Source organism: Mus caroli, chromosome 7 (genome assembly GCF_900094665.2).
Source record: "Mus caroli chromosome 7, CAROLI_EIJ_v1.1, whole genome shotgun sequence".
Classification (NCBI taxonomy): Eukaryota; Metazoa; Chordata; class Mammalia; order Rodentia; family Muridae; genus Mus; species Mus caroli.
In genome coordinates, this window is record NC_034576.1 from 16,081,805 (window position 1) to 16,094,145 (window position 12,341).

Below are 12,341 nucleotides of genomic sequence, written 5' to 3' on the forward strand. Positions count from 1 at the left end.
GGAGAGACTGACTGACAGACAGATTTGAGTAGGTGGTGGGTGGGTATGGTGCTGCATAAAGCTACTGCCCACCTCTCGTCGCAGTATGTGAACTTCATGTCCAGGCTGTGGCGACTGAGAAAGGCCCCTCGGCCCAGCGGGGGCTCCAGACTGGCTGGGTGGGGGATGGCTTCACAGATAAGCACCAGGCATTGCAGGGGAGGCTCGGAGCGAGGGCTCCCGGCAGGGGAAGTCTGTGCAGGGGGCTTGTAGGCCCTCATATGTCCTGAGCAGTGCAGCACCTTTGGGTGAAGTAGGGGTGTTGTGAGTAGTCATCTTAGCTTTGGGCTACCCACGGGGCTGGGATGCCTGCTGTGTCTGAGTCTCATAGGGAACTGGGGGAAAAGATTCTCGATTATTCTTGAAAGTTGCAAGGAGTTCTGTCCTCTTCGTTCCAACCCTCAGGAAACTTGCAGGATTTCATTTTGAAGGCTGAGGCCCTTTGTATCCTCAAGGTCTGGTCCCGGGATACTCAATTTATAGCTGCTCTGATGCCCTACTGGACTCAGTCTGAGGGAGTTCCACCAAATCTCTGAGCCTGGGAAAGCCCAGATCCAACAGGAAATGAAACTTTCAGGGGTCAGACCCACCCTATTGAGACCAGGCCCAGCCTACCTTCCAGGTGGCCGCTTTGAGGTTGAGCGTGCGCCCTCTGCTGGTGAGCGTGCTCTTCATTCGCAGGGAAAAGTGGCGCTCTGTTGGGGCTTCCAGCTTCTTCTTTGACAGGTCTGGGAAGGCAAGGAAAGGGGGGCGGGTCATTAAGTAAATGTTAAAGTCTCCCAGCCTCAGAGATGGCTTAACGGTTAGGAGCGTTTATGGTTACCTCTTTTAGAGAACCCGAGCTTGGATCTCTGAATCTATGTCAGGCAGCTCACAACCATCTGTAACTGCAAAACCCACTTCCGACCTCTGAAGTCACCTGCACTCACGTACACAATCATCTCCCGCCCCTTCCTCTCCCTCCCCCTTAAAATATAAAATCTATCTACCTTTCTTTCTTTCTTTCTTTCTTTCTTTCTTTCTTTCTTTCTTTCTTTCTTTCTTTCTTCCTTCCTTCCTTCCTTCCTTCCTTTTTTCTTTTCTTCTGCCCCCTCTCCTCCACCCTCCCTCCCTCTCCTCTCTCTCTCTCTCTCTGAGACAGATAGACTAGGCTGAGCTCGAACTCACAGAGATCTCCCGCCTCTGCCTCCAGTGCTGGGATTGAAGGTGTGCCCCACTACACCTGGCAAAAGGAAAATCTTAAAAGTCTCCCCAGCCTCATCTCCAAAGTTGAGACATGGAGCCAGTGAAGGGACACCCCCTCCAGGGAAGGGACCCCTGGGGGGGTAAGGGAGCACCCAGGGAAGGGACTCCCAGTGAGTAGCTAGCTCTGTCCACTTTTCTCTATGCAGATGTTCCAGATCAGGAAGAGAAAAGTCAGTTTCCTACTCTGAACTGTGGGCACTCACTCGGCCTGGGGGTCAGGGCGTCTTGAAGTTCCTCTTGGTCACAGGGATGGATGAAATCAAAGATACTGTGTCCAATGAGCTCCAGCTGCGGGGGTGGGTGGGGGGAGAGGACAGAAGACACACTTAACAGGACCCCTGAGCTCCTTTTTCCTCGGCTCCCTCATTCGTTCATTCATTCATTTATCCATCCATCCAGCAACCATTCATCAACACCTAATTTTACTAGGACCCTTTCTAAACGACTGGATGGGTCATATGGATCTTGCTCTTCTCAGGGTTCACTGGGTGGTGTTTGTGCATGGATGCCCAAAGGTGAGGCTCCTGGGTATGGTCACATGACAATAAGATGATAGTTTAACGACAGTGCTCTGAATAGTTCATTGAGGAGTCAACATTTAAAAAAATAAATATGTTAAGCTGGAGTTGGTAGAGTGCCTGCCTACTGCAGACCAGGCCCTGGATTTGATACCAAACACAATGTCTGGGCATTGTGTCAAGTCATCTATAATCCCAGTAATGACAACATGAAGGCAGGAGGATCAGAAATTCAAGGTCATCCTTTGCTATGCAGTGGGTTTGAGGCCAGCCTGGGATATACGAGACACTGTCTCAAAGGGGATGGGGGTAAAAACTCAACAAAGTAAGTGAAGTGAATCTGTGGCTCTCTGGAGTAAGAGAATGCTTTAAAGATGGGAATCGTGAACGATGGGGTGACCCATGCCTTTAATCCTAACATTCAGGAGGCAAAAATAGGTCCATTTCTGTGAGTTACAGGCCAGCCTGGTTTACGTATCAAGTTCTAGGCAAGCACAGTAAGACCCTATCTCAAAAAAAAAGTAGGGGTGCAGTGGGAGATAGAGAGATAGTTAAGAGCATTGTTAAGAGCACTTGATCTTACAGGGGACCTGGGTTCAGTTCTCAGGACCCATATCAGATGACTGACAACTGCTTGTAATTCCAGTTCCAGGGGATCCAATGCCCCCTTTCTAACCTCTGAGGGCACCTGCAATACATGTGATGTACTTGTATATTCAGGATTCATCTGCAATGCACATAATGCATGCATACACACACATGTACACACAAACACACACACACACACACACACACTCAGGGCCCCCTACATACATGTAAACAAGAAAAATCTTTTACTAGTAATAAAAAACAAAATAAAAACAGGAGTCACACATGTGAAGGCCCTGGGGTGAGTCACACCTCCTGGGCAGGTCCAAGACTCTGTTCTTTGTTTCAGTTTAGGAAGTGAGCCTGGTGGCACTGAGGAGGAGACACCATGAAAAGGTGGCCACAGGGGAACCCAACCCAATGGTGTCTAGATGACACATTACTCTCCCAATAACACCTATTGTAGCTAGGTTTGATGGTTAGCCCTACCACTTCCTAGTTTGGGACTTTGGGGCAGTCACTTGTCTGACTCTGAGAGCTCACACTCACAGAGAAATTGGTACCAGGAGTGGGGTTATGTATCAGGGAGGAGGAACAGAGGTCCACTGCACAGCCATTTACATGAAAGACAAAAAAGAACACAAACTTTCTCACATAGGGCTCACTTAAAGGATGAATTAAGTTATTTCTAGTCCCCAAATGTCTTGCCAAGCTCCTTTTCTCCTGCCTAAGATGTGTGTCCACTCCCTGCTGATCCCTAAATCCATTCCCTTTCAAATCTTTAAATACGATTCTGGCTCTTTAACACAGCCTCCCTCTTGTTTTGACTCCTTTCATGGCTCCCCAGTGCCCTGGAGACAAACCTTCTCATTCGGACACAAGTCATTTTCCCTCCTAACTTCTGCTGTCCTCTGTCCACAAATCAACTTAGTCATTTCTCCAAAGTGTTCCTTTTTCACCACCCCTCTGGGCCTTTGCTTGTGCCTGCACTTCTCCATGTAAACTCCTGATCCTCCCTGACCCTCCCGTCACATCCATATGACTTTCAACTGAGCTGTTCTTTTTCTTTTTGGTTTTTCGAGACAGGGTTTCTCTGTATAGCCCTGGCTGTCCTGGAACTCACTCTGTAGACCAGGCTGGTCTTGGAATCAGAAATCCACCTGCCTCTGCCTCCCGAGTGCTGGGATTAAAGACATGCGCCACCACGCCTGGCTCCTGTTCTTTTTTTCTAAGAAGCTCTGAGTCCCTCTCCTCCCAGGCTGGGTCAGGACAGCTTCACACTTCCTACATCTAGCCTATCTCAACACACTTTGACCTCTGTCTGGTAATACTCTTCCCTCTGCCCTTAAACGAAGAACAAAGGTTGTGTGGGAAAACTACGGTGACACCCCCCCAACCCCCCACCCCCGATCACCAGTGGGGGTGTGGCAGGCACAGAGCAGGTAGCTCACCTGACTGAGGCCCAGGTGCTTGCTGACATTTTCCGACAGGTAAGCCATGTCTCCCTCGGCGGTGAGTACCATGACGAAACCCTCCAGGGCCTTCAGGTAGCAGGCGTCCAGTGGCTCTCCCCCTTTCCCCACCTGGTTCCACTCTCCTGGTGCCCAAGCCAGCGGGGAGAGGGAGGATGGGGCAGCTGTCAGTCACGGATCTTCCCTCCACCTTCCCTTACTCACATGAACACATAGAAAAGGCCAGGTGGGTGGGAGAAAATTCTAGGCTCCTGGAGTCCCATGGAAGAGGACAAGGCCACTAAGCTTTGGAAACAGGAACATGGACTCCCAGAGGGGACATAATCCTCATAGATTCTAAGACTGAACTCTGAGGAGCTGGAATTCCAAGGTAGCCCTAGGCCACCTTGGAATTCCAGAGGTGTGGGCACATTTTCTAGAATTCTCAAGAGAGTATATGGATGGTCTGCCAGATGGGCAAAATACTAAAATGTCAGGGGCTTTCAGAAGACAGAGTTCCATCACATTTTATTAGTTTGATTGTTTTCTGTGGATGTGGAGGTCAGAAGACAACTGGCAGAATTCTAAAGGGTCCAAGTCTCCCCCAGAATTCTGTGGGGCAAGGGAATTTAAATGGCAAAGCTTCCATAGTAAAAGATTTCCAAATTTCTAGGATTCTAAGTTTTGTGTGTGTGTGTGTGTGTGTGTGTGTGTGTGTGTGTGTGTGTAGTGGGGGAGCATGTAAGCCCTTTGAAACAGAGACTTTTAAAGAATTTTGAAAAAAAAAATGGTTGTAGAGCCTCCCGGAGTGGACAAGGATTGGCTAATCATGGTGGCTATGAGCTGAGGCAGGTTAAAAACTGCAAGTCTTGCCTGGCCTACCAAGCTAGTTCAAGGCCAGTTTGAATAACTTAGTAAGACTATATGTCAAAATAAAACAAAAATAAAAAGAAAGAAAGAAAGAAAGAAAGAAAGAAAGAAAGAAAGAAAGAAAGAAAGAAAAGGAAAAGAGCTGGGAGTGTGGCTCGGTAGTAGAGCCCCTGCCTAGAATCCCCCAGTGAGGGGCTGGGGGGCGAGCCTTGTGGTACAGTGCTTGGGCACCACATCCCTTGGATTAGGGCTCAATCTCCAGTATGGCAAAAAAGAAAACAAACACAAACTGCAGATGTGGTGGTTCATTCCTTTTATCCCAGCACTCAAAGGCAGGGTGAGTGAGGGTCGGGGAAGAGGCAGACAGATCTCTGTGAGTTCAAGGCCTGCTTGGTCTACATAGCAAGTTCCAGGCCAGTCAGAGCTATAGTGAGATCCTGTCTCAAAAACAAAACAAAAACCAAAAAAACTCAACAAATAAGGGGGCAAAATACCAAGCCTAAGGCCTCAAGGGACCTGGCTCTTGGATTCTAAGGGGTGGGGCCTCCCACGGGATCTTCCTGAACCCAGGGCTCCGACTGGTCCAGCACTCGAAGGGGTGGGGCCTCGCCTAGAGAGCGTATCCCAGGACTAGGGAGGCGGGACAGGCTTCCCAGGGGAGGGGCCTCCGCGGCAGGCAGCAGCCGGGGGCGGGGCGTTCCGGGCTCACCTGCGGCGCAGAGGCGGTGCATGCGCAGGTAGCTGATTGTGAGGCGCATGATGGAGGCCTTGTCCAGGTGCGCGCTGACGCCGCGCGCAAAGGGCAGAGTGTGCGCCAGCTGGTACAGCACCTCCGTCTCCTGGCTGCGCCGGCTGCGGGCCGCGTCCCGCGACTTCTCCTTCCGCAGCTCGGTGTTCGACCTGTGGGAAGGAAATGGCACGCGACAGGTCGCACGTGGGACACCTCCTTTTGGCGTTCCGGCGGCGACATCTCTGGGCCTGGCAGTTTTCTCCCCTTGGAGCCCCTTTTCTTGCCCCAGATTTTACCTGTCTTGGTCCCAGTCCATGTGGCCCTCCCTGCGGGGCTTTGCTCCAGGCTTCTCCCCTAGGTTGTGTGCCTAAGGCCCTCTGTCCTCTCCGGGACTTAGCTGTAGCTCATTTCCCGAGCTAGAGACGCCGCCTGGGGGACAGGGAGGCCTCCTGGTGGGAGGGGGTGGTAGAGCTGGCTGGAGTCCAAGGGAGAGATGGAGCTCTGAGAGCCCCAGCCTCCCAGGCCCCCTTCCCTCCCAGTTTCCCGTTCTCAGACAAGCTGATTCTCAAAGACAGAGATATCTCAAAGTCTAACGACACACCAAAGGGGCCTAAGAGGGGCAGGGCCCCACTAAGGGTGACACAGCAAACCAACCCTTGTGTTCTGCCCTGCACCTCTACACTTTAATACGTTTCCAAGTGTGTGTGTGTGTGTGTGTGTGTGTGCATGCACGCGCCTGAGAGAGATCTTTCTTCAGTAATATTAATATTTATCAATTACCTATTTTTATAATTAGGTTATTTTCCCTGCTAAGTGGTAAACCTCCTTAAACTCCGGACATAGCAACACTTTAATCCCAGCACTTAGAAGGCAGATTTCTGAATTCCAAGTCAGTCTAGTCCACATAAATCAGGTTCAGGGCAGTCAAAGCTACTTAGTGAGACCCTGTCTCAAAACAAGCAAGCAAGCAATCAAAAAGAACCCCAAACTTCGTTTATCTGATCCCAAAGTCTATTGGACAGGGTTTCCCTATGTAGCTCAGGCTGGTCACAAACACCCACTAAGTGCTACGGTTGTAGGTATAGACACTTGACTCATGTCTCTTTTCGAGTGTTTATTTTTTTAAATGTATATTGTATCTAGTCTTATAGTCGTCATTATCAATGCTTACAATATTTCTAACCCATAAGACAGCAGTTGATCAGCCTATGTGTCATATGTAAGCATACATCTGACCCTCAGGAGAGCCTCTAGGGGATATTAATATTAATGTTTGTTTGTTTGCTTATTTATTTATTTATTTATTTATTTTTGAGACAGGGTGTTTCTGTGTAGCCCTGGCCATCCTGGAACTTGTTCTGTAGACCAGGCTGGCCTCGAACTCAGAGATCTTCTGCCTCTGCCTTCTGGAATTAAAGGTGTGTGCTACTGCACCCAGTTATTATTTGAGACAGGGTCTCACATAGCCCAAGCCAAGGATGACTCTAGGCTTCTGAATTTGAGTACTGGGATTACAAAATCTATAGGCCTGGCCTCAATGGGGAACAAAGGGGAAACTGAGGCTCTGAAAGGTGAAGTCCTTTGTCCAAGAGATCACATAACCAGCTTCTCTAACCAGCTGCATGCGATGCCCACCCCCTACCTCCAGAAAGCCGGCTCTGGGATAGGAAGGAGGCTGCTCCTTTCTAAACCCCTTCAATTCGGGGCGCAGAGGCCACTTCTGGGGGCTGGAGGTCTACAATGTTTTAGTTTGGGTGCGGGGATGGGGTGGAAGAGCCATTAGTGCAAGCCGGTGAGAGGCCCGGAAGGGGGCAGGCTGGCCTAGTTAGTATTGGAGGAGCCAAGGGGGCGCCCCTATGAACTCCCTCTTGGCTGGTGGGGGGCAGGGGCCTCAGTCCTGCCTGCCCAGAGGACATTCCGTCCTGTACTGTACTGTTCCAGCCCTGTTTGTCTTCCTGCCCAGAGGGTGGGGGTGGGCGGGCCTCACTGAGCTGGGGGCCCTGGGACAGAGGGAACTGGGAGAGAAAAGGGGAATGGGGTGGGGGTGGGGCCAGCGCCCCACCTCCCAAGCAGCTGAGCTCTGTAATCCTACTCTCCCCGGCCAGGGTGGCAGGGTTTCTTCCTCCATAGAAGGAGCCAGCTGGTGGCTGTAGAGGGACTCTCCTTCCCCTCTTAGCCTGTTCTCCGGATGTTCTGACGGGAAGTACGGGCCTCTCACTGCCTTTCTGGGCCTGCTCTGAAACAGAGTGGGGGCTGCCTCTTCTGGGTCAGGGTTCCAGTTCAGACACCACTACTGCGGTTGTTCATTAGCTGGGTGACTTTGGGCAGGTTGCTTAACCTCCCTGGGCACAGCAATAGCCTCCAGCTCCTCAGAGGGCGGTTTTTGGTTTGTTTGTTTGTTTGTCTGTTTGCTTAGGTTTGGGGCTGAATGAGATGAGGCTGGGAGACAAATATACCCCAAACTCATGATCCTCTGTCTCAGACCCTTCCCTGAGTGCTGGGCTCACAGGACTACATCACCATGATGGATTCCTCCAGTGGACTGAAGATTAAATGAGTTAATATATGCCAGAGGCTTAGGAAGTGAGGCTTGGCAATTGGCCAGGGTCAGTAACAAAAGAGACTAAAGAGTCTGAGTCTCTTGTACCCTGGGTGCGATTACTTGCATACAGTTAGTCATGCATGCGCGCGCGCCCGCGTGTATGTGTGTGTGTGTGTGTGTGTATGTGTGTGTATGTGATTATGAGTGTGTAATCACATATCCAGTTCTTACACCAACATCTCAAAGGAATGAAATAACCGTGATGGTGTGCTACACACTTAGAAACTAGAGACCCCCCATTCCCACCTTTACAGCAGCCACACGGACCAGAAGTGATCATCTCCCTTTTGAGAAGGCAGGAGCAGGGCCAAGCTTGACCACTTGAGTTCGATTCCCAGAACCCACACGGTGGATTAGAGAACTGAACGCTGACCTCACACACTCTCAAAGGCAAACACCTCTTCCCCATACACACGGGTACAGAAATAAAGTCATATATATATTTTAAAGACAGAAACAGGGCCTGAGATGTATGCAGTTCAGCAGGAGGAGCCTTTGCCTAGCGGAGCTACACGCACAGGATGTGGTGCCTGCCTGTAAATCTATCACTAAGGGGGTGGGGGCAGAGGGAGCAGGGATTCACGGTCATCCTGGAATGTGATGAGTTCGAGGTTAGCCTGTCTCAGACAGAGGCTGAGGCCCAGAGCAATGACAGGGCTAGCCTGGGTGGCTCAGGAGGTAATCTCATGGCCATTCCACTCTACCTTGCTCAGTTGTCTCTCAAGGAAGCTTCATACCCACCATGCACCCACCATTACCTTCCTGCTTTGGAAGCCACCTCAGATGAGTGACAGAAATTGCCGAGGCCACACAAGAGCAGGGTCTGTTGATTTCAGGCACCTCATTGTGTGTGTGTATGTGTGTGTGTGTGTGTGTGTGTGTGTGGTGGGGGAGAGACCTGTTTCCTCACTGGGAGAGTTCTGACTCCCATTATCCAAGACTGGAAGCTGGCACTCTGGGAGGGAAATCCCTGGGCCAAGATCACACAGCCAGGGAGTGGGAGCTTGGGGTTTGAACCCTGCCTTTAGAGCCTGTGTTCTAAAATGTTATTCTTCAAGATGGTGTGCCCACCACCCCAGGGACTCCTGTCTGTTCCTTTCTGCCTGGTGGCCTTAAGTCCTTTCCTCCTGTCCCAGCACCGCTGCGGATCTCCCTAGCTGGCCCAGCTCTGGGCCAACCCCTTGGCAGTGTGCCCAGCCTGGGACGTGCGCCTGGAACCTTGCCACCTTCACTCCATGTTCTAGCTGAGAACAGAGGGTGGGGCCTAGGGGCCCAGGGTGAGGCCTGGGAAGGGGGACTTGGGGCCCAGTGGTGTCTTAGCCAAGAGAGAAAAGACCCTATCTCTTTCTCACCCTGAACAGCTCAGGGAATTAAGACATTAAGAATTTTCACATTCTGAGCTTCTCTCTGACTCTTAGCTGGCTACTGGGGGGGGAGGGCTTGCAAAAACTGTAGAGGGTTTGAGGTGTGCTGGGGGCTTAGCTTTACATCTGACCCCTTTGATATTGCTTGGAGGTGACCTGAGAGGCCAGGGGACAAGGTTTGGGTTGGAGAAAGGACTTAGGATAGGGGTCATTGGGGAGTCTCTCTGACCTTGATCCAATTTGTTCTCATAAGGTCATTTGGTGGGGTGTCTAGCCATCTGTCCTGTTTTTCCCGGAAACCCTGCTCTCAGGTGGGTATTCAGGCAGTGTGCTCAACCTTGATCTCCTATGAATACTCCCCACAAAGAGTAAGATGGCTTGGAGGTGGAAGCTAGAAGAAAGAAAGGGGCACACAGCGCCAGAGGTAACCACTCACCCTCACCCAAGCCCCCTCTGATGCCAAGTGTCATCCTGGGGGTGCAGGAGGGGCCCGGAGCTCAGCTGTGAGGTGGGTGCGAGTTGGGTGTGCGGCCGCGTAGGATGACACCACAGGAAAGGGCTGGCCTTAGGTGCTGACGGGAGGAGGGGTGGGGTGGGGAGCGATGACACCCTAGTTAAGTTAGGAGAGGGCCCTCACACAACCATAAAGGGGCGCTGTCACGAGCGGCACCAGGGATAGCCTAGAAGGGGTGGGGACTGAGTTCCCGGGTGGGCTCAGGGCCAGAAATTGGAATAGATGGGCCAGACAGGGCCAGAAAAAGGGCGAGCCTGGGTGGGTTGAGGTAGGGGGTAAAAACTGGATGTAGAGAAAAACCAATCAGACCTCGGAAGCCAGGGAGGAGGGACAGGGGTGAGGCTTGAGGGATGCCCCAATTTAGACAGGGAATGCCAAGAGTCTAGGAAATTTTTCTGGGGTCTCCCGTGGCAACCTGGTGAAATGGGCTCCACTGGCTATGGTCCCAGAGCCTCTGCACCTGTTGCAAGGTGAACACAGAACCCACTTCTTCCTAGGATAACCCCAGCTGTGTCCAGCCACAGGAGGGTGCTGCCCTCCCTTGATTAGCCAGGGCATCTTTCCGAAGGATGGCTCTCAAATAGGGTTTAGGTGGGGCCCTCCTCCCTCAATTACAGACTGGGTCCAGGCAGATGAAATAGACACAGAACCAGATCGCAGGAAGTGGCTCAGATTTGTTCTGTTGGTACTGAAAAGGAGCGACCCTACTTATTTAATGCTGTTTTTTGAGACAAGATCTCTATGTAGACCAAAGCTGGTCTGGAACTTGCCATGTAGGCCAGGCTGGATTTGAAAGCATCAATCTCCTATAGCTTTCCAAGTGCTGGGTTTACAGGCGTGAATCTCCTTCCCCAGCTATCATTCCACTCTTTGAAAGGCAAAAAGACCTTGGTTAGGTCCCACACAGCCTCTAATGAGGACCACCCTACCCCCATGTCATTTTAGAGCATTTTGAAGCTTGGGAGACTGTTAGAAAGGGCATGGTAAAGTTAACCTCTCTCCTGGAATTCAGAAGTAGTGTTTTTCAGGGACTCCCTAGAAACTTCAGTTTAGGGATCCCTTATTAACACCACAAGAGCTAGACTGCCAAGGACGACTCCTTTCAGGGATTTGGAGGAAAAGACTTTCTTGGAAGAGAGTCCACTGCTCAAACGCGACCACCTCCAATCCATAAGGAACTTGGAGTTTCACCCCCCCAGCCAGATGGAGGATTGAACCCGATGTATCTGGAAATCGCAGCTCATAACCCCAAAGCCGTTCCAGGGGAAGGGGGCGGGACAGCTGGAGCTCTGGGGGTAAATCCCAGATACCCTGCAACCCTCTAGGGTGGAGGGTGCATCGGGATGTGTCCCCAATCGCGCGCCTCAGAGTGTCCTCAACTTGAGCCCCACCCCAGAGATGAGGGGTTCCCTTAAAGCCCCGTCAAAGAGAGCCCCCAGACCCCATCATCCTATCCCCGAAGCCCTGTACCTCACGCGCTGAAGCCCCAACGCCATGGCTCGCCCTTCGCGGTTCCAGAGCCCTCGATGCCCAGCGTCCCCCTCCCCTGTCTGTGTGAGCCCCCTCCCCAGCTCCACCTCTGCCACTCCATTGGCTGGTCTTTGCCCAGCCCGCGGCTTTGATTGGAAGGTGGGCTTGTTATTCCCGAGGAGGAGGCGGGACTAAAGGAGAAGACTTGGAACTTCAAGGGGTTGGGGAATCCGATGTAATGCACACCCCCAGCCACGCCCCTGCCCCAGACTTCCTTGGCAGTCCGGAGGCCGCCGGGAGTGATTTCCCTCCAGTCTCTGAACTTCCATATGTACACTTCTGAACCATCTGATTTACTGTTCTCTGTGTCCCAGTTCCTGTCGCAGTCTCTGCCTTCACTCCCACCTTTCCCAACCCTCCCTCCTTTCTCCCGCTCTGTCCTTTTCTTGACGTACCAAGTCCCCACTTCTCTCCACCCCGGACTCTACTTCACCTGTATTCCATAACGCCTTTCTTTGCCATACCCCATGTCCCTCCACTATGTGGCCCCACTGTGGACCCCGCCTCCCAGAATCTTCCTTGTCCACCCGTCTCCACCCCACCCTGACCCGTGGCCTCTCTTAACTCCCTGTGCAGGTTCCTGCGGATGAATAATTAAGCTTCTGTCAAGTAAATATGCTTTAGCTCCATCACACCCACTTGTAAAGGGAACAGAGAACCGATGAGAGATACGTGCGCAGTGACATGGACAGGTGGAAGACGGTACAGCTGGGTAAGGAAGAGGAAGGAAGTTCCTGTGTAGGCTGGAGAGGGCGTGGGACACTAAGGACAGGGGTGAAGGAGCAGTGTTCCTTCCGCATGCAGGTTTGGGTACACTCTACACTGCGGCAGAAATGGATTTATTGTTTTTGAGTTATTGGGCAAGCTCCATCTTAGGACTTTCACACATA

General features: G+C 51.6%; 1 protein-coding gene across 2 annotated transcripts in view; it reads right to left on the bottom strand.

The window, feature by feature from the left end:
* Hif3a (hypoxia inducible factor 3 subunit alpha) overlaps positions 1 to 11,457 on the bottom strand; it is a 30,789-nt gene extending 19,332 nt beyond the window's left edge. The window contains exons 1-6 of one of the 2 annotated variants that reach the window (XM_021167133.1): positions 11,392 to 11,457; positions 5,421 to 5,611; positions 3,842 to 3,987; positions 1,488 to 1,572; positions 655 to 767; positions 73 to 281 (exon numbers count right to left, since the gene is read on the bottom strand). In XM_021167133.1, coding sequence (XP_021022792.1) covers positions 73 to 281; positions 655 to 767; positions 1,488 to 1,572; positions 3,842 to 3,987; positions 5,421 to 5,611; positions 11,392 to 11,417 — 770 coding nt within the window. In that variant the 5' untranslated portion in view covers positions 11,418 to 11,457. Of the gene's footprint in view, positions 1 to 72; positions 282 to 654; positions 768 to 1,487; positions 1,573 to 3,841; positions 3,988 to 5,420; positions 5,612 to 5,737; positions 5,921 to 11,391 lie in introns of those variants that run through there. The other variant, XM_021167134.2, reaches the window with a different exon arrangement.
* Between the last annotated feature and the right edge of the window lie 884 nt (positions 11,458 to 12,341).